Here is a 27112-nt window from a genome sequence, read left to right on the forward strand (position 1 = left end):
CACCCAAAGTTTGACTGCAGAGTTGGGGTTGGCTGCAATTTCTTTTAAACGTATAGAAATCTTTTGGGGTTTATAATCTTTAGGGTTGATGTTTGGAATGTGCCTGGGAAACCAGAAAAACAAGCTTAATTTAAATCTCCTGATGTAAGAGCAAAGATAGAAATCGCTGTGGCAGTTGCTTCCGCAGAAATCGTGGAAATCCTATTTTGTCGTGGACTTTCAGCTCACTGCGCACTTGAATTACCACTGTCTCTGCAAACATCTCATACATCGATGTGCAAAATAAACAAAAGGTCAGACCAAATAGAAGTTCTATATACATGTAAGCTTATCGTGTTGGATGAGTGCTCCATGGCTCATAAAAAGTCGCTGGGAGCTTTAGAACGAACGCTTAAAGAATTGAGAGGTAATGATCCTCCCATTAGTGATGCTTTCCTTTTATTTGTTGGATACTTCCGACAAATTCCAAAAGTTATTCCGAAAGGAACACCCGCAGATGAAGCGAATGCGTGTTTAAAATCGTCTTATGTATGGCATTACCTACAAAAATTAGCTCTCTCTACATAAATAAAACCGCATTTGGGCGCGGGGACACTTCTAAAAACCCTTGAAATTGGTGATGGCTCTTTGTACCCATCAGAAGGTCTTCCTAATCGATTACGGGTCAAAAATAATTATGCTTCATAATTTGGATCTTCGGCGCTTATGTAGTGGGGCAAGGCTTATCATCACAACACTTTTAACCAATGTCATTGAAGCAATTAATTTTATCGGGAAACTTCGAAAACAAAAAAGGTTTCCATACCAAGGATTCCAGTAATACCTACATATATGCCCTTCCATCTTAAACGTCTCTAATTTTCTCTTCCTATCAATAAAGCTTAAGGACAGTCATTAGCTGTAGCAGAAGTCAACCTTAGTAACTCATGTTTCACTCATGGCCAATTATACGTAGCCTAATCTAGAGTTGACTCATCCAAAAATCTTTTTATTTGTACTACAAATAATATTACAAAAAATTTCGTGTATCCTTTATTTTTCAGCAATTTGCGATTAAATAACCTTAAAAAGTTTAAAATTTGTTTTTTTATTTTTCATATTTTTGTACAAAATTGCGGTAGAACCCACGGACATAAGTGCTTTATAAGTACCATATGATAGTCTCTTCTAATTTAGATTTTTATCAGGCCAAAACAATTGACAAAACCTTGCAAAAATAAGCTGAGATATTACTAAAAGTTTAGCTATCCAAATATTTATTATGCTGACAAGAAATGTTAGTCAGATTTTTCTAACGCCTGGTTTTCACTAGGTAAAATTTGACCACAAATTTGGCCATATCAATTAAAACCGCTTGTCATACAACATCAAATGCGTTTGCTGACCGCTTTGACTACAAAGTAACAATGAAATAGAGCAAAGTGAAAACGTCAATTGCCCAATGATAAGGAAAGTTTTAATATTCAAATTTCATTTGGTAACATGCTGGTAATCTATTTTCGTTTGCCAACTAGCGTCCCATTAATCAACAATGTCACACCGAATGAAGCAATGGGCAGGGCCGTAGAGAGAAAATCCGGGCCCGGGACTAAACAATTTACGAGCCCCCTATAAAAAATCCACGAATTCATTTGATTAATTTGAAGTAATAACGTCTCATTAATGACTCATTATTGATGGATTACATCAAAAAACATTTTTGCCGCAACAACTAAATGATGTTGGACTAAGAGCTGAAAATAAATTTAACACAGAATATTTACTATTTATCATATATGTCATACTCCTATATTTTTACAACATGCTACACTCACAAACATCAGAGTGCCGATATATTGATTCCACCCATAAATTCAGAAAACAAAAATTCAGAAATACGTTCTTTCAGAAAACATTAGTCAGCGCTCTTTTTTTAGAAAGCCAAAATTCAGATCCGTAATCGATTAGGAAGAGCTTCTGATGGGTACAAAGAGCCATCACCAATTTCAAGAAGTTTTTTAGAAAAATCTTACGCTGAAGTGTCTCTGCGCCCAAATGCGGTTTTATTTATGTAGAGAGAGCTAATTTTTGTAGGTAATGCCATACATAAGACGATTTTAAACACGCATTCGCTTCATCTGCGGGTGTTCCTTTCGGAATAACTTTTGGAATTTGTCGGAAGTATCCAACAAATAAAAGGAAAGCATCACTAATGGGAGGATCATTACCTCTCAATTCTTTAAGCGTTCGTTCTAAAGCTCCCAGCGACTTTTTATGAGCCATGGAGCACTCATCCAACACGATAAGCTTACATGTATATAGAACTTCTATTTGGTCTGACCTTTTGTTTATTTTGCACATCGATGTATGAGATGTTTGCAGAGACAGTGGTAATTCAAGTGCGGAGTGAGCTGTAAGTCCACGACAAAATAGGATTTCCACGATTTCTGTGGAAGCAACTGCCACAGCGATTTCTATCTTTGCTCTTACATCAGGAGATATTAAATTAAGCTTGTTTTTCTGGTTTCCCAGGCACATTCCAAACATCAACCCTAAAGATTATAAACCCCAAACGATTTCTATACGTTCAAAAGGAATTGCAGCCAACCCCAACTCTGCAGTCAAACTTTAGGTGTTAAAATAACCTAAGTTTGTACGGCAGCCATACTTTCGTATTTTACTGGTGCTGTTAGGACTTCACGTCTACCATTACTACATCCAGAGTTATGCAGTATCAAAGACTCTATTTGTATGATAGGTGCCACGCCCTTTTTATGGGTCGAAATTATTTTAATCCTGTGACCATCCTTGGCAGGTTCCTAGTCGGTGTTTTAAATTTGGTTGTGATCGGTCGTTCCGTTAAGGATGCAACTTGATCTATACCTACATACATATGTACATACATAACTTGAATTTTATATATATAGAAGATTGCTGCGCTTACTTAAACAGTACCATACCTAAACTAAAACGAGCTTTATCTGATTATACATTTCCATTCTATATAGTAAATGAATCAAAAAATTGAGCAAATACCATGAACTCAAATTCGGTACAAACACATATCGGAAACATATTTGTGTTTACCTTTAAAATGTTTTTCAGTACAACTGAGTCAACAAAACACACAGTAATATCTACAAAACTTGTTTTCAATCCAGTAAACTCAACTTTATTTATTTAGTTAACACTTTTGTGTACACATTTTTGTTTGGTTTTCTATGTTTTACAGCAAAAAGTACAAAGAGTTGAATCAAATTGGACTAACCCAAGGCAAATGGAGTACACGGGATGTTCACGATACTAAATTTAATGAGGAAAAACTATCATTACAATTCCGTACGGGTCGTTTAGGTCAGTATTACGTTATACATTAGAGTATTCCTTAAAAATCATGCTGAGCAAAGCTCACATATACCCCGTAACAGCATAAACTAATCGAGATAGATAAACTTCTATATATCAAGATGATCTGGGCGAAAAATGAAATTCATTTAGCTATATCCGTCCGTCCGTTCGTCCGTCCGTCTGCCCGTGAACACGATAACTTGAGTAAATTTTGAGTTATCTTAATGAAATTCGGTATGTAAATTAGACGCAGAATAGAAAATTAGTAAAATTTTGGAAAATGGGCGTGGCACCGCCCACTTTTAAAAGAAGGTAATTTAAAAATTTTGCAAGCTGTAATTTGGCAGTCGGTGAACATATCATGATGAAATTTGGCAGGATCGTTACTACTGTTACTATATATGTGCTAAATAAAAACTAGCAAAATCGGATGAAGAACACGCCCACTTTTTAAAAAAAATTGTTTTAAGTTTAACAAAGAATTTTATTTCTGTATAGTACTTATATAAGTAAATTATATTCAACTCCAGTAATGATATGGTGCAACAAAATACAAAAATAAATGAAAATTTCAAAATGAGCGTGGCTCCGTCCTTTTTCATTTAATTTGTCTAGAATACTTTTAATGCCATATGTCGAACAAAAATTTACCAATCACTATGAAATTTGGTTAGGGCATAGCTTCTATGGCGATAACTATTTTCTGTGAAAATGGGCGAAATAGGTTGAAGCCACGCCCAGCTTTTATACACAGTCGACCGCGTGTCCTTCCGCTCGGCCGTTAACACGATAACTTGAGCAAAAATCGATATATCTTTACTAAACTTAGTTCACGTACTTATCCGAACTCACTTTGTATTGGTATAAAAATGGCCGAAATCCGACTATGACCACGACCACTTTTTCGATATCAAAAATTACGAAAAATTAAAAAAAAATCAATAATTCTATACCAAATACGAAAAAAGGGATGAAACATTGTCCAATACACTGTTTTTTGGCGCAAGATATAACTTTAGAAAAAACTTTGTAAAACGGATGTGACACCTACCATATTAAGTAGAAGAAAATGAAAAATTTGTGCAGGGCGAAATCAAAAGACCTTGGAATCTTGGAAGTAATACTGTTCGTGGTATTACATATGTATATAAATAAATTAGCGGTACCCGACAGATGATATCTCGAAAACGCCTTCACATATATAACTAAAGGAAATCCCTTTTAAAACCCTCATTAATACCTTTAATTTGATACACGTATCATACAAACACATTATAGAGTCACCACTGGTCCAACTTTATGGCGATATCTCGAAAAGGCGTCCACCTATAAAACTAAGGCCGACTCCCTTTTAAAATACACCTTAATGCCTTTAATTTGATACTCATGTCAAACAAACACGTTCCAGACTTACCCTAGGTTCATTTTCGTACATGGTGATTTTCCCTTATTTGACAAAAGATGAAGGAAAATCGTTCCAAAAAACGTCACCCTTGGTCTACAATTTCGGATTCTTATCGGACTCATAATTAAGAGCGCTTCGAAAATATTTCAGGGGTGATTTAAAAAGAATTATAAAGAAATGCGTTCAAATTTAACCAAATTTTCCTATTTAAAAAAAATATTCAAATAAAACGAATTGATAGCTGAAGAAAGATAGCAAAGGCAAGTCGCTCCACTTTTTAGTATTAACATTTTTATGTATCCACGAAAAAGACAATTTTCTTTCTAAAGCTCTCAGCTGAGTATGTAAAATTCGGTTACACCTGAACTTAACCTTCCTTAATTGTTTTCACTTTCTGTTAAGTTTTTCGCATTTATATAGCAAATTGTTAAATTTCTCGCAGCTTTTGACAGTAGGCCGCCTACTTAAACCCCATTTTAAAGAATAAAAATCGAGCTCACGCCAATTTTAATTTAAATTGCATTTTAGGAGATAAATTAGTGTTTAATTTGACTATCATTCCTCGCGTTCCAATGAAACGTGATCTATATACCCATAGAGATTTAACATGCAAATGCAACAACAATGTGATCCATATTAGTCGAGCTTCTCTTCCGATTTCCGTCATGCTCCTTTAAATTTTTCCTACAAGTTGGCGGAACGGGACCTACTTGTTTTTTTATGCCGACTCCGAACGGCATCTGCAAGGCAGATGAGTTTTCACTGAGAGCTTTTCATGGCAGAAATACACTCAAAGTGCTTGCCAAACGCTGCTGAGGGGCGACCCCGATTAGAAAAACTTCCTTCTAATTGAAAAAACTTGTTTCTAAAATTTTGATGTTGCTTTGCCCGGGGCGTGAACCCAGGATCTTGATAAATAGATTTGGGGTGTTAAATAAAAAATTTATATGAATTTTTTATTAGTTCATGTAGCTAAAACTTCATTTTGACATCTTATTTGTTTATTTTATATCTTTGTCCGTGGTATGATTATTTGATGGATTAAGACTGAAAAAGCTTATTCATTTGATTTTTTAAAGACCACCCTCATGCACATAAATATTTCTGGCACTATTAAATAACCTTTCGTATTTTCGCCTTTTTTTTTGTAACCACCGAAATGATTTGCAAATGATTAACAAATGCAAATGAATGAACTCCAATTTGCAAATGGCATGATGGGCTTTTACAATCGGCCTACATTGATCCATGTGGGCATACCCAATTCACGATGTGACTAAGCCATGGCGGGCATGATTAATAATTTCGTTTTCGAATGAAGGCATATTTGGGCTAGCACTAAATCGCTATAGCAATATGCCTTATCAGACTTGGGAAATAAAACCGGACTTTAAAAGGTAGGTAAGGTACATAAATAAATTTGTACATATGTATGTTTGAAATCAAAATTCTATGGTGATTCGTAAACGCTGAAAAATGCTGAAACAACCTAAATGATTGCTGTTCAAGAGCTAAGGGTTGCAGATATTGTTATAATCAAATTGTTTGAAAAGAGAAGATGGATGTTATTTTGTTTCGAAATTTATCACGGCAACCTTTTACTTAGTTCATAAATATTAAATATCAATTCGCTTACTAAGACCCGATTTTTCAGTGCAAGCCTTAACTCCAGTCAACGTTGACTAGAGTTTACCTTACCACTTTGTTCGATGACATAAAATTTTGCCGCTCATCTCAGCTTAATCGGCCGAAATGACAGGGTTAATCTCTAATCACCTAGAGTTAAAGCTTGCACTGAAAAACAGAATCTTAATATAAAAAAAATTGGTCTTCAACTGTGGTTTGACAACGAATTTTCGTTTAGGGCCAGGTTATGTATGACGCTTTGACTCTTTGCGTTGCAGTCCCCCTATATATACCAAAAATTTCATAGAGGCATTCAGGTTTACTGTCACTCACTGAAGTGAATGAACGCTCTTATAGGAATTTCGGTTCACACGAAAAAAAATTTATCACTGCTTTATACATAAGTCGCCCCTTAGTATTAAAGGCACCTCACATACAATTTTTGATACAGCATCGTGCACTGACAGATAAAAATATTTCACAAAATCTTGCGCGATTGTGACGACGTTCGCTTCTGCATCAAATTTCATGACCCTAAGAAATTTCATTGTGCCACGGTCATTATGACACTCATTCAGTGCATACAGTGAATTTAGATAATATTGCAACGAATTTACTGCAATTCCGCTTATTTGCAACCTTCTGCTAACGTTCGAATCACTAAACTGTAGAATAAGTAACTGTACTAATCAATAATGCAAAATGGCCTTCTTAAAGTACTTCACAATAATACTTCTATTGCTCGCCAGAGAGCGTCTTAAATCAAACTGATTGTCGTGTCTCTACTGTTGCTGCCTTTTATACTGTCTGGTTTCCTCGTTACATATTTCTAGGCTTTTCTATTCTAGAATTTATCAACTATAAAATTACTAGCTATACTACGTTTATAGCTACTCATATGCGCGTGTGTATGTGAGTAATACTTGCACAAATTATTGCCGTCTTTTGCGAGCATCTCAGATAAGATATATGCATGTGTTTGTGCGTCTCTTCTCCGCTGCTCGCATGGACATATGGGTAGACATAATGATTGATTTAATGATATGCATACAAGTCACTGCTTAGCATCGGCTTAGAGATGATAGTATCCTTAGTGTTGCTAATATTCGCCACTTTGCCCTCCACCTAAGTCTGATGGTCCCGATCAGACAAATTTCCTGATCTAAACGCCGCTAGCATCTCCAAATGTACCACTCTTCTACTTCTTGGTTTCCCAATGGTTTGTATGCGGTAGATGGTATCACTGATCTTCTTCACAACTTTGTATGGGCCTTCCCAACTGCACTGAAATTTGGATGGAACACCTTTCTGCCGGTGAGGTTTGTATAACAGTACCAAATCTCCCTCCAAGAAACCTTCCGAATTATTGTTCTCATCGTACCTGCGTTTCATTTTACTACTCATTATCCTGGATCGTTCCCTCGCACTCTGTTGTGTGGCCAATGAAGAACTACTTCGCAGAGCTTGATCTTGACGGATTGACTTTGCATCATCAGTATCGTCTTGACGTTTCACAACAGTAGTGCGCGCTGGCTTGAAACCACCCTTGCATTCTGTTGGCAACCCTTAATTGTAGATTAAATTCCGAAAATGTTCACTTGTCAAATGTATTTGTATAAGTATCTACTATTGTATTGTGCCGTTCATTTAAATATGTATGTGACAACGCTAATGTATAAATAAGTGTCAAAGGACATAACGTTACATATTCCTTTTCTGTCTGCCGAACATCCAACCAATGGTAATTAAATACGCGGTAAGACTTTATATATTTATTTGTTTTTTATGTAATTATGACCTGTAAATTGTATGTTATTTTATGTTTAATAAAGATTGAGCTACGGCTAACACCCGACAAACATAACACATTCTTTTTGGAAAATTCCTTCAGTCGTTTTAGTGCGTCCCTTAGGGTTTGTCAATGCAGTGTTTTTCTCGCAGGTACCTTTTGTTTTGATTTGTTTGGCCCATTCCTTCCATCAACCCTTGCCCAATCTGCTGCCTTTGACTTTTGTGGTTTTTGTCGAATCTCTTTCACCAGCACTCGATTACTGCTGAACCCTTTTTCCAAACTGAAGTTAAGTGGCACATCTTGATTCTCATAGCGAATAATCCTTCTCCGCATATCGATCCTGATGTCTTGATCAACTAAGAAGTCCACTCCCAATATGACTTCATCAACAAAGAACAGCTCTCCGAGCCACTCGTGACTAAACTATACTACAGAATAGGCCATTCAATTTCGTGTGATTTCTTTAACCTGCTGCTGGATAATTCTAACAGCACTTAACTAATTTGCTGGCCTATGCTAATTATATTGATTTCATTGACCTTTACAAACGAACCGTGAGTTCCACCTTCCCTGGATAAGATAAAGAGAGAGGGTTTTGCTGTAAATAACAACGAGACGAGCATGTCACTATTGGCGGATATAAATTTGAGGCTGTGAAGGATTTCGTCTATGTGGGAACCAGCATTACCAGCAAAAGCAATGTCAGGTTAGAAATCAAACGGAATATAACTTTTGCCAACAAGTACTACTTTGAACTGAGTAGGTAATTGAAAAGTAAAGTTCCCTCTCGACGAACAAAAATCACGCTCTACACGTCTCCCATCATCCCTGTTCTGATGCATGGCTCGGATTCATGGGCGGTGTTGAGAGACAACTATTACACTCCAGAAAATTTCACCCAGTTGGCATGACGCAATAAAACCCACCAGGTGAAGTCAGTAAAATGTGAGGGTCCTCATAATCCGGTCATGCATTTTAAAGTAGTAGGGAAGGAAAATTGTTGGTACAATTTTACTACCTTTGCAATGGAATGTGCGAAAAAGAGTCAAACTCGATATATCTTCACATTGGAAACAGCAAAATGAAAACAAAAGACCTCAGAAACCACAGGAAATAGGAAGAAACAGCAGAGGAAACTGGAGCGAAGACGAAAAAGTAAAGAGAACAAGAGGAAGATGGAGAGTAAGAGTAAACGTAAGAATATGGGTAATGGCTTTAGGCAAAATAGTAAAAAGAGGCTAACAGTAAGATATAAAAAATGGATAACATTAAGAGTTATAGTGAGAGTTGGACTTGCATAGGAGCAAGAGCGGGAAGAGCTAGAGGAATATCGGGCAGATTTATGAAAGAACGAATGGGACCATTAAGGTAAACTAGAAAGTACAGACGGGAGAGGAAATAAGAGGAAGAAGGCTAGACGGAAGAGAGGCGGGTGGAAAAGTATAAAAAATATGAGTGAGAGGATTGTCAAATGCGACCACATTTCGAAATATTGACTTCAGCTGTCTGGTTTATTGCATCATGCCCAATTGAGATATCATGATATTTATTTTCTGTATTTATAATTAAATTTTTTGTTTTTTTTTGTTTTTTCATTCACAGCCGCCCTGGAACTATTTTCTTTAGCTTCACAGCTTCCATTATCAGTTTGGATTTGAACATAACTGCTTCGGGTTATTGTGTAAATAACTTTCAAGGTGGCAGTACACCTGCACTTGATGGCATGATCGGCAAAACCTTATCATTGGCCGAACTTAAAGCGATACTTATTGCAGCAGCCGTTGACATTTTCCCAGAGCCAGATACATTTTGCTACACTGAGGGCACTTGTGAGAAAAATTTCGTCATGGAAATGCATTTATACGCATGTATGTCGACTTTGGTACAGTCGCACAATTTCAGTTGGTCACGTTGGAATTTGCTGGCGGGTAGCAGGACTATTGTTTTGCTGATGCGCGAGCTAATCGAGGGCAAGAAAGTGGTTAGTTCACAAAAGAAATATGCAGTTGTTTAATTTTTCAAACATATTCATAAATTATCTATATCGTTCTCTTTCTTAACGTACATATCTAGCCATATCACTCTACTTTACACGTGACTCCTCTGAAGACCGCCATAATAGAATGCACCGAAGTTTCACCCAGTTTAAACTCAGCAGGCATTGCTGGTATGGATTATTATGCTGATTTATATCAACTTTCGCAGGTATACGCGCTTCCTAGCAGTCTAAAAAAGCAGCGAAATATGGACCCAATTCTACGTGAAAATGTGGCTCGCATTTTGATGGCTATAAGACCATTGAGTTTTTGTTGAAAAAGAATCGTAAGATATTAAAACAAAAACAAAAATTGCAACGATTTCTTGCAACAATAATAGTTTTTTAAATAAAGTTTTTTAATTTTCTCGAACTTAAAAACGAACTACATATGTGGTTATGGGAAATTCAAAAAAAAATATTTTTAAATAATAAATTGTAATTTACAAATAACAAATTGTAAATTGTATACAAAAACTAACAAACCCGGCATACATTGTTCTGCCCTAACTTGGGTGTATCTGCATGGCTTTTAAGCGGTCTATATCTCTAACCCTATTCCCTCCCTTTCCCCTCTTAAGTTAAAAGATTCAACAAAAGGGTGTGTTTCAAAAGATGTAATCGGCCTAAGTCTTTTATCATATATATGTATGGAAGTCTGAATACAAGACGAATGTTCAATGTTTGTTTTACGACGAACAAGCGCACAAACTTTTTCTTTTTATTTATTTTTTTTTTTTGGTAAAATTTAATTTTTTAAACAATTTTAGTTGTACTACATAGAAAGTTATCACTTTTTTATCGATAATATTTCAAACTTTATTTTTAGGTAAAAAATATTCTAATGGAGTGATTTGTTTTTGATTTATAGCTATAGATCCTACGTTCAGATTGGGGTTTTGCCCTTTGGCAAACATTCCGAGTGTATTTTTGACGTGAACAACTTCTCAATGAAAATTTATTTGCATTGCAGATATCATTCGGTTATGTTAGATTATGTTGAACTGGCCGGTCCGTGAGGACCTCACATAGACTGAATAAGTTCGTACTGTTACGAGAAGTTTAACGACTAAACTGAAAACCCCTATCAAAAAGCAGGGCCTATGTCATAAAATAACTGCGTCCATTTGGCAAATACTAGAAGATTTCTAGGACAAATGTATCTTGGTGCTTCTAGATCTGATAGCTGTATCACTCATGATAACTGGATTCTTAGCCTGGCAAGCGCTGAACACGAGAAAAAAACGTGTTGGATGGTTTCCTCCACCATCCCACTACATCTGCTTTCACTGATTTCTGACACACGTCTTTCCCGTTTGGTCGAACATGTGCACATCTCGCCTTCTCTTAATCTCGCCCAATTATGGACATATGCGTAGGCAGATTCAAGGGATGCGCCCTTTTTACCAACTTCATCCGCTCTCTTATTCCTATATATTTCCATATTCCCATATATTTCAATATGACCCAATATAGATGTATGTTTCTCCCTATCCCGATTCTCTCTTGGGTTTGCTACACATTCCAAAACACTTTTAGATACTGTGCTATTCGATATTATTGCCTTAATTGCTGCTTGGCTGTCAATATAAAAGCTGACGCGGATAAGATTTTTTTCCAGCGTTTCTTCTGCATTGTTTACGGCTACTAATTCCGCCTGCAAAATACCTTAGTCTTCTGGTAGCTTGTAGGATCTGTTTATTTCCGGATGAGCACAGTAGCCCGCAGACCTTACTCCTTTGGAACCATCGGTGCACACGCGTATATCCTTTGCCATGTGAGCATCCTTTCGCTAAACATCCTTCTCCATTGCGGCTCTAAGAGCCCCTCCGAAGCGCAGATACGGACATAGGTAATCTGTTCATCCAATAATTGATGATGTTTTACTACTACGACCGTATGGTCTGCGTTCAAGGTGCTCCGAGGCAGTTGTTATCGCCATGGTCTTTGCCACCAGGTCAATAGGTGGGATGTGAAGAATGTCAGGGCTCTTATTAGCATTAATAACCTGCATACCCCTCTTATTAGACAGGTTCTCTTTTGGGTGGCTGTCCACCAAACAAGGACTCCATAGTATAGGATAGGCTTGAAAATCGCTGTAAATCACCAATGATAGAGAGGGCGATAAAACCTACGTACACCTCAGAATTATTTTACATGCATGAAGTGCCGTCGATGGTCGCTATCTCCTCGTTCGGATTCGGCGTTATACGCGTAGATCTCGTTCAGCAAAAATTGTATTGTCATCGGACATTTGCACTTTGGTGATACCAAAGCACAAAAATTGACGTCAATACCCAAGGGTTATTTTAATATTCATTTCATCAAAGGGAAGTCCAATGAACACAAAAAATACAGCTTTTTCGATTATACTTTGTAAATTTCTTTAAAGCCTCTGCTGCCTGGAAAGGCATTCGGACACGCACTTCTGCTGTGATCGATCTGTTGACAAACAAGTTCGTCCAAAACCACGTCTTGTTGTTATACAAGGTTTTTCCAATTGCCTTCCTGCTCTAAATATTCGTACTCTCATAGAGAACATAATTCGTTAGTATACTTGTGTGAAAGACATGAAGACCTGGGCAAATATACATGGTTAGTTATTTATATTCTCAACAAGATAGTATTACTTGAATCATTTTAGCCTTATAAAATTGCCAATTTCTTTTCAGTTCTCCCCCATTACTTCTCTTCAGATTTCCCTTTGAAGATTCAAAAAGCTGATCTTACATTTTTAGCTAATGCCTAAAATCGATAGTAGTTTACCCGGCGGTGTCGATTAAGATGTACCTTTATGGGGTAGTCAGAATTTCGGGCTTTGTCCATAATGATTTAACACTCATCAATCATCAAAGATCAAAAGTTGTGTGTGATTTTCTTTACAGTCTAATGCTCGGTTTTTCAGTACGAGTTTGAACTACAGATAAATTTGACTAGAGTTTAACCTTGCCACTTTGTTCGATAACATACAATTTTTGCTGCTCATCTCAGCTTAAGCGTCCGAAGTGGCTGGGTTAAACTCTAGTCAACATTTGCTGTAGTTTAAACTCGCACTGAAAAACCGGGCATAACTGTTTGATAAGAATGAAAACGTCTCGCATTTAACTTTTTAATGACCACCCTTATATGCATACACCACGACAACATTGAGCCACGTTTATAGCTGTGCAAGATGGCAATCTCTTCTCATTCATTCTGCAATTTCGCGTAACGTGACTTCCTAGCGTAGAATTTGGCACAGCTGCGACACTTAATTGCTGGCCTTCTATGTTTGGTCTGATGTGATTGCCATTGCAACTGTCTATTATAGTTAACTAACTAATACTTATTTTTGGTCGTTGCTTCTTCTATGAGTTCAGCTTAAAGCTGTCAATGTGGTTTAGATAGCTAGCAAGGGTTTAGTTATGGATATGAAAGGTAAAAGCGGCTGGCACGCGACATGCAGACATAACGTGAATGCATAATTAATTCCACCTAAAATGCTTTCGTTATTGTTGGTGTCATTATAGCTACTGTTGTCGCCTTAGTTAACATATAGCCCACAATATCTATAGCTACACACTATAAGCTTTCGTGTCACTTGATTTGCTATGTTTTTAACATCATTTAAATTTGAAGCGCTGCGCTATCTGGGTGTGTTTTCATAGCTAAATATATAAGAAAACCCAGAAACTAAAAGGTACAACGGGACAGGCATTCGCTTTTAATTCGTTTTTAATATTGGGTCTTAGATATCTGCTGTCAATCAGTTGTCTGTGCGAAAGACTGAATCGTCTGAGTGTACCTTATCCGTACGACTTCAGATCTAGTAAATCTACCATCGAACAGACTTTCAAAATGCGCCAAATCTTGCAAAAAACCCACGAAAAAAGAATTTACACACATCTCTCTTTGTCGATTTTAAATCCGCTTTTGCCTCATACAAACATAGAAATATATATACATACAAATATACATACATACATACATCCTATTTTATATATATAGATAACAAGTATATTTGTTACAAGTAGATAACTCTACATATACTCCATAAATAGGTAACTCTACACCGTTACCAAATTTCACAAGGATTGGTAAATTTTTATTGGATTTATGGCATTGAAAGTATTCTAGATAAATTAAATGAAAAAGGGCGGAGCCACGCCCATTTTGAAATTTTCTTTTATTTTTGTATTTTGTTGAACCATAACATTACTGGAGTTGAATGTTGACATATTTTACATATATACTATAAAGATATTAAATTTTTTGTTGAAATTTGACTTAAAAATTTTTTTTTTTTTAAGTGGGCGTGCTCGTCATCCGATTTTGCTCATTTTTTATTTCTGTCTTAGGACAGGCTTTGATTGACCTAATATTGCTTTTAGTGCAAGTAAAACTTCACTCTTGCGTCCCAAGGTTTCGCTAAACACCTTAGCTTCCTCAATGGAGAAACTGCATTTATTTATATATTTTTTCCAATTAACCAACGTAAATTGACATGAAATTATAAAAATTATTGTTTGAAATTTCAATAATGCCCAAAATTGAAAAACAAACCAAAACCAATAAACGAAAATGGACTTACATACATATACATATATATATATATATATATATATATTCAATTTCTTGGTCTAAAAACATATCGCTGATACCATCTATATGTGGTACAATTGTCAACTAAACAATAGAATTTAAAGGCATAACAAATAAGCCGCGGAAATGCAATCCGTGTCTTCTTTTGTGTTTACTGTTTTGTCCCTTTTCTCCATTATTCGTAAACTCTCTATGGTGTATCTAATCTTTGTTCGTTTCTCTTTGTCTAATATTTTGACATTTTGCATATCAGCTGAGTGGCCGCTTGATGTGGTGTGTTGCGATAGCGCTGTGCTGATTTTCTTTTTCCTTATGTCTGCTTCGTGCCCATTTAGGCGTACTCCTAGGCTTCGCTTAATCGTGCCTATGTATATTTTATAGCAGATTTCGTTTTCTGTACCTTTGCATGGTATTTCATAAACAATATTAGCCGTGTTTTTTTTTTACATCTATAGATTTTTACGCTTAAACTTTATATGGACTGCTAAGCGTCAAACTTTAAATACACCTCTGAAATTGCTGCGCATAAAATTTGTCCTACTAAATTTCAATACGCATTATACTCAGATGTAACTGAAATATGTGTCTATTTTTCACCTCTAAAAATTGTGTGTATCCACTATTCATCGCAACTGATTCAGCTATATGTTATACATTTTGGCCACCAGAGGTTTGTATCTCCGATTTTAGGTACACCCTGTTCTGTAGCTAGTTATTTAACCACTGCCACTAGATGGGTCTCCTAACCATTATCTTAGCGAGCATAAGCGTTTTTTTACGCGCAAACGTAAACGTATATGCGTGCAAAAAAAAAACACGGCTATTATTTTGTTGTGAAGTTTTGAGAGGGGTTTGGTTTTATTGAATATGCTAGATAATGTATTGTAACGGATTTAGGGAAACTCCGCTTATTTTACACCTTCTACTAACGTTGGTATCGCTAAATTGTTGATTAAATAACTCCAATATTCAATAATGCAAAATGGCTTTATTAGACTACTTTGAAAATACTTCACAATAACACTTATACTTCGCGCCCGATAGCGTGCTTAAATCAAACTGTTTGGTCATGCCTCAGCTGGTGCTGCTTTTATACTCTTCGGTTTCCTCGTTGGCATATTTCTAGGCGTTTCTATTTCCAGAATTTACTACTTATTTACCAGCTATAAACTCACCAACTATAAACTACAGATGCATGTTTATACCTTCTCATGTGCACGTGTATATGTGAGTGATACTTGCGCAAATAATTGCCTACTTTTGTGAGCATCTCAGATATATGTATGTGTATGTGTGAGAAATACTTTGCTGATGATTGAATACTTTTGTGAGCATCTTTCCGCTGCTGGCATGTACACATGTGTAGACAATGATTGATTTGTTTATGTACATACAAGTCACTGCTCAGTATCGGCTTAGAGATGCTATTATCGCTTAGTGGTGCCAATATTCGTCACAGTATTATTCGATATGTATGCTAAACATATGTTACTGTTGTTAGACGTGATGTGTTTTTCGAAGTATTCGGTTAATCTAGGTATGCACCTAACATTGTAATACTGTTTGAGTTGATCAGTTGTAGTTCTTGTTGTATTTGTATTGATATAATTTTCAATATTTAACATTTTCCCTCGAATTAGGCTGTCTATAAGTGTTTTTGGAAAGTTATTGGTTCTAAGAATTTGTTTAATTTTTCGTATGTTTGCTTCCCAAAAGTTTCGATGGCTAATAGCTAAAACTTTGTTGATCCCATTTTTTGCGGTATTCATTTTATATTTGAAAGGTTGGGCTGACAAGAAGTTTATCAGGCGGCCAAACGAGGTGGGCTTTGTGTACCAATCCAGTTTTTCTCCCCAAACGAAGTAGTTGTTGTCCTTAAGACAGAACTCTAGCATTTGTTGGAAATTTCTCTTTTGTATGTTTGTTGGTTTTTCTATTTCCCCCCACTTTTTATACCTTTGATGAAAATGAAATGATATTGTAACGAATTTGAGGAAATTCCGCTTATTTGCAACCTTCTGCTAACGTTCGAAACACTAAATAACTCCAATATTCAATAATGCAAAATGGTCTTTATTAGACTACCTTCACAATAACACTTCTACTTCTCAACAGATAGCGTGCTTAAGTCAAACTAATTCCATGATTGCTCAGCTTGTGCACTTTTATACTCTTCGATTTCCTCGTTCGCATACTTCTAGGCGTTTCTAGAATTTACTACTTAGTTACCAGCTATAAACTACGTTTGTATATGTGAGTGATACTTGCACAAACGATTGCCCACTTTTGTGGGCTTCTCAGATAAGATATATGCATGTGTTTGTGCGTTTCTCTCCGCTGCGTGCACGTACATATGTGTAGACATAATGATTGATTTGTTTATGTAGATACAAGTGACTGTTTAGTATCGGCTTAGAGATGATAGTATCCCTTAGTGTTGCTAATATTCGTCACACTGCCCTCTAAGTCTGATCGTCCCGATCAGACAAATTTCCGGATCTAAACGCCGCTAGCCGCTCCAAATGAACCACCCTTCTATTTCGTGGTTTCCCAATGATTTGTATGCTGTAGATGGTATCACTGATCCTTTTCACAACTTTGTATGAGCCCTCCCAACTGCACAAAAATTATGGAACACCTTTCCGCCGGTGAAGGTTGTATAATAGTACCAAATCTCCCTTCAAGAAATCTTCCGAATTTTTGTTCTCCTCGTACCTGTGTTTCATCTTACTTCTCATTACCCTAGGCCGTTCCCTCACACTCTTTTCTTTGGCCAATGAACTACTTTACAGAGCTTGCGATTGACGGATTGGCTTCGCATAAACAGTATCGTTCCGACGTTTCACAACAGTAGTGCGCCCTGGCTTGAAACCACCTTCGCATTTATTCTGGGAAATTCTTTCCTTCGTTTTTGTGTGTCCATTTGGTTTTGTCAATGTCAGTGTTTCTCTCGCAGGTATTCTTGATTTCGCTTTATTTGACCCATTCGATTCATCAACTTTTACCTTTGACTTTCGTGGTATTTGTCGAGCCTTCTACACCAGCACTCGCTTTCTGCTAAACCCTTTGTCGAAACTGACGTTAACGTGGCACTGCCTGGTTCTTATAATGCATCACCTTTCTCTGCATATCGATCTTGATGTCATGGTTAACTAAGAAGTCCACTCCAATTATGATTTCATCAACAATCTCTGCCACAACGAATTTGTGTTGAACCATGACCTTCCCAATTAAGACTTCGCAGATCACTTCTCACCGCGCTTGTTTATACTCGCCAGTGACCGTACGCAACCTTGCTCCAGGTAATGGCTTTACTCTCCTGTTGACCAAATCAGATCGAATCGAGGAATGAGATGCGCCCGTATCTACAGTCAGTACACGTTCTTTACCATCCACATGCCCTCAGACGGTAAGACTGCTTGATTTCCTTCCAATTTGCGACACAGATATCACAGGATATTCAATAGTTGGGGCAAGTTTTCGATCTTTACATCTCGCACGCTCTTGCTCTTCTCCTCCAGCTTTGCGTTTACGGCCACCCAAGTTGGAACTACCAGGACCAAGATCGCAATGACGTGCAATGTGACCGGGCTTCCCGCATTTGAAGCATTTGATAACTCTCTCCGCTTTTGCGATCTCTTCAGCGCCTCCAATATTGTGTTCACCCAGTCTGGCCTTTCTACCTCCACACGGCGTGCTTTGAACGCTGGCTTACACAGAAGCGACGCTGTTTCCTGAATCAGAGCTTGCTAACCCGTTTCTGCGAATGCTGACTTTGGGTTTGCGTATGTAGCTCGCTTTGTTTCACTGTCCCGTATGCCATTTGTAAAGCTATCGGTGTATACGACGGGTGCGTCCGCATTCGCTAAATGTGCGAGCCTTTCAACGTCCGACGCAAACTCTTGCAATGTTTCACTAGCCATATGGAAGCGGGTCTCCTATGATCGGTTCCGTATCGTCTCTCTAGAGCGCCCATCAATGCTTCATAACAGTTCCGTTCGCCCTCTGGAATGGTTTGTAAGATCTCAGTTGCAGGCCCTTTCAATGCCACGAACAGAGCTGCAACTTTATTTTCAGCATTCCAGTTGTTCACTGCGACCACCGTGGTGTGATGGTAGCGTGCTCCGCCTATCACTCCGTATGCCCTGGGTTCAACTCCCGGGCAAAGCAACATCAAAATTTTAGAAATAAGATTTTTCAATTAGAAGAAAATTTTTCTAAGCGGGGTCGCCCCTCGGCAGTGTCTGGCAAGCGCTCCGATTGTATTTCTGCCATGAAAAGCTCTCAGTGAAAACTCATCTGCCTTGCAGATGCCGTTCGGAGTCGGCATAAAACATGTAGGACCCGTCCGGCCAATTTGTAGGGAAAAATCAAGAGGAGCACGACGCAAATTGGAAGAGAAGCTCGGCCTTAGATCTCTTCGGAGGTTATCGCGCCTTACATTTTTTAGTTGTTCACTGCTGCGGTCTTCTCAAACTGTAGCTTAAAGACCTGAAAAGGAACAGAGCCGTCAAAAGATGGAGTTTTTAAATTCGTATTGCTTGCTGGAACAGCTGGGCGATTTAATTGCAACTCCTGCATACGACCTCTCATAGCATCCACCTCTGCTTCGATTTTTTCCTCAAACTGCGTTATTTCCTCGTCCATACGCGCTTCGGGTTTTTATGATATACGCGCTTCGAGTTGTACTGTTATTCGTGCCTCTTGTTCTTTCAGTTGTGTTTCGATCTTTGATGTTATACGTGTCTCCTGTGAATTAAAAAATACTGCAACGTGACCCCAATGGATGTAGAGCCTAGTATTCAACCAACCCCGCAACGGAATATTTGGCGGTAGTATCGGGGGAAAATTGTACTTAGACGGTAGTAGGCTTAGTGCGGTTAAAGACCCACACTGACCATAAAGCTTTCAATGCTTCCCCCTCGACAAAAAAAAACATATCATAACACAAAAAAACCGTCAGAAAGACTTCATTCATCACTTCGCAAGGAAGTAAGTCTTCGTTTCCTCTAAAACGATAACATTTAACTTGCTGACCTCTCAGTTTAGTTACACGTCAGCTTTAACCCACTTTCACCTTATTCACCTCATTATCATCATTGACGTTCTCCACGGCATTTGCTTTCACATTGACGTTGATGCTAATGACATCTGGCATTAGTTGATATTTGACTTATCGTTAACCGTTCATACTTTGGCTTCCTCCATTGAGCTTGTTGTTGTTGCATACTGCTGCGTCTGTGCATTTTAATAAGACAGCAACAGCCTATTTCCGCGAACGGAATGTGTAAACGCCTTCGTATGCAAAATACGTAATATTATGCTAATTATATTCTTAATAGAGCGTTCCTCATACATACCTTCAAGCCTTCACAATAGTCGACCACTTGTCCTCAATGTCACCTTCTTCTTACACTTACTTCTTCTTCTTACACTTACTATCTCTCTCTCGTTTTAATCATTTTTTTTTTTTTTGTAAGAATGTCGCAGTTAAGCCCACTTGTCTTTTGGCATTAAAATGAATTGGAATTCCTAATAAGAACTAGTGAAAGAAGAAACTTGAAAGTGAATGTGAAAGAAAGTGGGTGTTAGATTTTTTTATTCGCCTACATGATTTTTGAACACACGAACTTTGTTTTATTAGCTGCGGTTCTAACGGGCAAATGTTGTTCAACAGTTAAGGCTTCAGATCCAGAATAAGGATTTGACAGAACCATTTTTACTATGTCTGCTTGATACAATTAGATACATAGCAATATTAATGGTTTCGGAATCGATGCAACCTGTCTACACCACTAGACGATACTGCAACGTGCAGTGTGTGATGAATACTAAAACACCAACATTTCTCCTTCCTTAACATTTCTGGCGGTCCTTATACGCGGTAGAAGGTAGGGTATCCTAACTGAGCTTTTTGTTTGGATTGCGACAGTGTGAACGTTGTGCTGAGTTCTATGATATAGGAATATGAGATAAAAACGAAGCATGAAAGGCGTGGAAGCAACACGAGGGGCTGCAACGTATCGAACAGTATGCGCAAGTTTATAACATTATGCTAACAAAGTTAGTCGTTGTGATATTTAATATATAAATCACTATTTAATAATAAGCACTATTTATTTTTATAAAATATTTTTATTTAACCGCTCCTAAAAGTATGTTACAAAACGTTTTTAAATATTTCAACCGAATGAAAATTTTTGAAAGACAATATTTTACATTTGAAAAATAAAAATTAACAAGAACAAAAAAATTCAATTTATTTAAAGTAGGTACATTTAAAGTTGAATATAAATATAACCCTACAATACTCCCCCTTCCGGAGATTTAATGTTAAATAAATTAAAAGTAACTTTCTTTTTTGTTTTTGTGTTAGGTATCTGTATTTTATCAATCATTGCTGGTTTTAAACGATCAATAGGAATAGATTTAATTTCATTGTTTATTTCAATTTTAAAGTTTTTAATATCTTTTTCAATAACTCTATAAGGACCTTCATACGGATGTTGCAAGGAATGTTTGTTTATTACACGTACAAAAACAAAATGACAATCTTTTAAATCTTTTGGAACAAAAATACCACTAGAATTTTGATGATGTTCCAAATTTGATTTAAAATTTTTAAAATGTTCACGCAAACTACTTAAAACATCCGTTGAAGTTATATTCTCTGTAGTTGAAACAAATAATTCACCAGGTAATCTTAAATTTTGTCCATAAACCATTTCAGCCGGTGTTGCTGAAATATCTTCTTTAAAAATCGATCGCAAACCCATAAGTACTATTGGTAACTCTTCATACCAATCTCTGGATCCATTCCTAGCCATTATTGAAGATTTAAGCTGTCTATGAAAACGTTCTATCATTCCATTAGCTTGGGGATGATAAGGAGAAGTTGTTATTTGATGACTTCCAAGAAGTTTCGTTAATTCTCAAAACAAGTTTGAAGTAAATTGAGATCCCTGATCTGTTGTTATTTCTAATGGAACTCCAAAACGTGAAATATATTCTTTAAAAAATTTATTTACAATCGTAACTGCAGAAATATCTCTTAGTGCGAATGCCTCTGGCCAACGTGTAAATCTATCAATTATAGTTAATATGTAACGATATCCTTTTGAAACAGGTAAGGGTCCAACAATATCTAAGTGAATGTGTTCAAATCTAGATTTTGGAATTGGAATTTTCATAACTGGAGATTTTGTATGACGATGTACTTTCGATTTTTGACAACTTATACATTCTTTAGACCAAGTATTAATATCTTTATTCATTTTAGGCCAAAAATATTTCTTAACTATCAAACGATGTGTAGCTCTACTACCAGGATGTGAAATCCCATGTAACATATCAAATATTATTTTTCTTAAATTGTTTGGAATGAAAGGCCTAGGATTTTCTCCTGACACTTCGCACCATATATTAAAGTTAAGAACAGGAATTTTTATTAGTTTCAAATTTAAAAATGTTTGCTCTGAGGTAAGTTTGCTTAATTCACTGTCTTGTTGTTGTTCACATTGTAAAATTTTTAAATTAATGTCCGAATTATTAATTGCTTCTACTTCAAACGCACGAGATAATGTATCAGCTACAACATTTTCTTGTCCTTTAATATACCTAATGTCATTCATAAACTGAGCAATGAATTCCATATGTCTAGTCCGTCTTGGACTGCGTTCTGTTTTTGAATTTAACGCAAATACAAGAGGCTTGTGATCTGTGAAAACTGTAAATTCACGTCCTTCTAGAAGGTAACGAAAATGTTTAATGTTCAAATAAATAGCTAATAGTTCCCTATCAAATGCACTATATTTAATTTCGGATGGAGACAATTTCTTTGAAAAGAATGCAAGTGGTTCTGACTTATTATTAAACGTTTGATGTATGACACCACCTATTGCCGTATTGGATGCATCTACATTTAAAGAAAGTTTTGCATCTTTGTTAAAATGTTTTAACAATGTCGCAGATGCAAACTTTTCTTTAATGCATTCGAAAGCTTTATTAGATGTATCGTCCCAAATTAAAATCTTGTCTCGTTTCTTATTTGTTCTATTAATTAAATCATAGATAACTGTCGTAAACTCTGCTAATTTTGGTATATATCGATGGTAATAATTAACCATACCAATAAATTTTTGTGCCTGCTTAATAGATTTTGGACGATCAAAATTTCGAATGGCTAAAACTTTTTCTTCTGAGGGTCTAATTCCCGTTTCAGAAATATTATGTCCTAAAAAGTCAACATTTGTTACGCCAAAAGTACATTTACTTGGTTTTATATTTAAACCGTACTCCGTTAGGCGCTGAAATAGTACGCGAAGATCTTTGAAATGTTGTTCTTCATTTTCGCTTGCCACTAAGAGATCATCAATATACGTAAAAACAAAGTCTAAATCATTAACTACTTCATTAAAAAATCGTTGAAAAGTTTGCGCGGAGTTCCTAAGCCCGAAAGGCATTCGTACAAATTCAAACATGCCAAAAGGCGTAGTGATTGCAGTTTTACAGATATCCTCTTCTGCCATTGGAATTTGGTGATAAGCTCTTACCAAATCTAATTTAAAAAAAAAATATTTTCTTATTTCTTAGATTCATGTTGAAGTCATGAACATGGGGCAAAGGATAACGATCAGGAACTGTTACGACATTTAATCTTCTAAAATATCCACAAGGACGCCAGTCATTTAACTCCTTCTTGGGTACAAGATGTAAAGGAGATGCTACTGCTGAATTAGAAGGTCTACATATCCCTGTCTTTACTAAAAAATCGAACTCAGTTTTAGCTACTTTGAATTTAATGGGGTCTAAACGTCTTGGTTTAGAAAATGGCAAATTTCCTTCAGTGACTAATCTGTGAACTGTTGTATGTCTAACTGGTTGTGAATAATCTGGTTCAGAAAATAAAGAAAGAAATTCTTTTAGTAACTTTGTAAATTTGTTATCAACAGCGAAAACTTTTGGTAGCGAAACATTACAAACACATGAAATTGTGTTAACTGAAAGACTTGTTATCGGATCTACTAAGCATTTGCGTTTAACATCAACTAAGAGACAATATTTACACAAAAAATCAGCACCGATAATTGGTTTAGCTATATCCGCTATTAAAAACGTGAACGGAAATTCGCGACGCAGTCCTAAATTAATATTTAAAAGTTTTTTACCGTATGTCGAAATCGTTTAACCGTTAGCTGCAGTTAGATTTAGAAACCGGAAGCACTGAAATTTCTGCTCCACTATCTATTAAAAAATTAAGTTTGTTTGTTTTATCAAAAATAAATAAGCGACGTGTAAAGGTGTCTAAATGTCCGTTGTTTGTCGCCGTAACAACGGATAACTTTAGTTTGACGAACTATTATTTTTAAAAGCGCATGGTTGTTCGCACTTCAAAGCCTGATTACCAAACTTATAATGATTCCTACAGAGCCAATTTGGGTTGTCACGAGACTTTGATCGATATCTAGAAGGACTTCTAAAACGATTCCTACTAAAAGATCGGGACCTTGAATAATTTTGACTCATCTGATTTTTAATTTCACTGATCTCTAATGACAATTTTTCAAAATTTTTGCACATCATGTTAGTTGTTTGATCCAAATTTGAAATAACTGCATTTTCGCTTTTAGAATTTGGAAAATTACTAACTGAGGCTATTTCATTTTTATTATAAACTTCCCAAACATTATCGGCTAATTTAACTAATTCACTTATTTCATTCAAATTCGAACTAGTAAGAATAATACTTAAATTTTTGGGCAACTTCCTTATCCAAAGCTTTTTAAGAATTTCTTTGCTAAAATTGTTTCCAGAGAGTAGCACTAGAGACCAATAAAACTCAGAAGGTTTACGATCTCCCATTTCTGAATCGGATAACACTCGATCTAATTTGGCATTCTCACTTAATGAGTGCCGTTCAATTAAAATTTTCTTTAATGCAGAAACTTTGTCATTTTCAGGAGGATTTTGAATAAAATCAAGAATTGTCATAATTACATCCTGTGGAAGTGCAGTTATGACATATTCATATTTTGTCCCTTCCTGAGTAATGTTCTTTCGACTAAATTGCATTTCAGCATGGATGAACCATGCTTCAGGGCAATTAGTCCAAAATTGGGGAAGTTTTACCGATGTAGCAAAAATTTCATTATTTTGATTCACATATGGATTTGGTAAATCATTTTGATAATTTTCATTATCCAAATCAATAAGTGAATCGTTTACTTGATTTCGTGGTGTAGATGTACGTATATTATTTGATGGTGAATGAAACATTGTTAATAGAAATAACTACAAAAATTATATTATAGGAAGAAATAAAAATGTCCGGAAAGGAGCGTTTACAAAACCCAAATTATTAATCTATTTTGATACATATACAGATACATATAAATAATATTAATACTAGATGCAGCGGCCACCGTGGTGTGATGGTAGCGTGCTCCGCCTATCACACCGTATGCCCTGGGTTCAACTCCCGGGCAAAGCAACATCAAAATTTTAGAAATAAGATTTTTCAATTAGAAGAAATTTTTCTAAGCGGGGTCGCCCCTCGGCAGTGTCTGGCAAGCGCTCCGATTGTATTTCTGCCATGAAAAGCTCTCAGTGAAAACTCATCTGCCTTGCAGATGCCGTTCGGAGTCGGCATAAAACATGTAGGTCCCGTCCGGCCAATTTGTAGGGAAAAATCAAGAGGAGCACGACGCAAATTGGAAGAGAAGCTCGGCCTTAGATCTCTTCGGAGGTTATCGCGCCTTACATTTATTTATTTTTTTTTTAGATGCAGCTCACCAAATATTTGTCGCAATGGTTTTAAAATTGATTGATGAATTTGGACAATGTATTGTGCAATGGCTTTAAAATTGATTGATGAAATTAGACAATGTATTGTGCAATGGCTTTAATTGTTTTGTATTTGTAGCTTTTGTTGTTGTTGCTCTTGCAATGTTTGATTGAAAGGCTGATGTTAATGATGCAGCGGTAACGTCTGAAATAATGACAATCCAAAAATACGACGAAGACGACGTCGTGCAGTTGAAAATAAACTAATTTTATAGAAGTGAATCTAGTTTTTGGACCACCACGTATACGTCAAATACGCGTTAGAGAGGGCTCTTGTGATGTTCACGATATATTTGGTATATATTTTCAACTTGTTTTTCAGATAATTCTTCGAGTAGTGAGGACACTTCACACTAGTTTAAAGGTACGAATTACAAAACTTTTAGCGAGTTAGAGCTGGACGTTGCAAGATGTTACGCACTTTATTTGAAAGTGAATTTAAATAAATCTCTTCACTGGTCTTTTGTAAATCAATTAAAGTTTGTTCAAGTGCACCACCTTTAACAATTTGTTTAAGAATTTGCTGATAAAAAACGTAATAAGTTGGATATAGTAAACAGAACTATGGTATCGTTTTCGGAAGTCAATATGGTTTCCACTCGCATAATATATAACTAGGAAGAGAATAAATCGATTTTTGCTGAACATCAACTGGTGGCGTTATTATTTCATACAGCATACAAGAATTAAAATTTGATTCGTTGTTTTTGAAGGACGGTTTTTATGTTTGGCTGGCTAGATCGCCAATGTGGTATTTAATATATAAATCACTATTTAATAATAAGCACTATTTATTTCTATAAAATATTTTTATTGTACCGCTCCTAAAAGTATGTTACAAAACGTTTTTAAATATTTCAACCGAATGAAAATTTTTGAAAGACAATATTTTACAATTGAAAAATAAAAATTAACAACAACAAAAAAATTCAATTTATTTAAAGTAGGTACATTTAAAGTTGAATATAAATATAACCCTACAGTCGCATCACTAAAAATAGAACACTGATGGATTCTTATAGAGTTGTGCACCGCCCTCCCCCCATCGCATTGACATCATGCGCAAAAAAATAGGTTGAATTAGGATTAAATATACCTAAGGCTTCAGCTATTGGGAGAACTACAGCTGCCAGGTTTGGAAGCAGCCATATCGCTGTAGGTTGAGTTGAACGGACCAGTTCATGAGTACCTCACACAGACTGATTAAGTCTATAGACGCATAGACCAAACTGAAGTAATATATAAAAATCTGAACCTATGTTATAAAAAAGTTCGTCCTCTGGAGTCTTATCCTGGCGAGCGCAGACCATGACTACAGTACTTGCTGTATAATTTCCTCCTGCAATCTGCACCTCCTACATCTCTTATCACTGACGAGGACTATTTTAAAAGCATATGACGGCAGAATTTAATGTCAAGTTAGAACAATAATCCTGATCCTATAGTCCTTTTTTTTAGTGATAAGAGTAATTTTGTTAGTCCTAGGTTGTAAGACCACAACAAT

General features: G+C 36.3%; 2 protein-coding genes across 2 annotated transcripts in view; one reads left to right on the forward strand and one right to left on the reverse strand.

Moving 5' to 3' along the window:
* Nucleotides 1-10583, forward strand: part of LOC137248690 (uncharacterized) — a 67749-nt gene extending 57166 nt beyond the window's left edge. Inside the window, exons 11-14 of the mRNA XM_067779605.1 lie at nucleotides 3212-3333; nucleotides 6054-6129; nucleotides 9753-10131; nucleotides 10224-10583. Coding sequence (XP_067635706.1) covers nucleotides 3212-3333; nucleotides 6054-6129; nucleotides 9753-10131; nucleotides 10224-10463 — 817 coding nt within the window. The 3' untranslated portion in view covers nucleotides 10464-10583. The remainder of the gene's footprint in view (nucleotides 1-3211; nucleotides 3334-6053; nucleotides 6130-9752; nucleotides 10132-10223) is intronic.
* Nucleotides 1-27112, reverse strand: part of LOC137250407 (uncharacterized) — a 686265-nt gene that overhangs the window by 141799 nt on the left and 517354 nt on the right. The window lies entirely within an intron of this gene.

Source organism: Eurosta solidaginis, chromosome 4, assembly GCF_040869045.1.
Source record: "Eurosta solidaginis isolate ZX-2024a chromosome 4, ASM4086904v1, whole genome shotgun sequence".
Classification (NCBI taxonomy): Eukaryota; Metazoa; Arthropoda; class Insecta; order Diptera; family Tephritidae; genus Eurosta; species Eurosta solidaginis.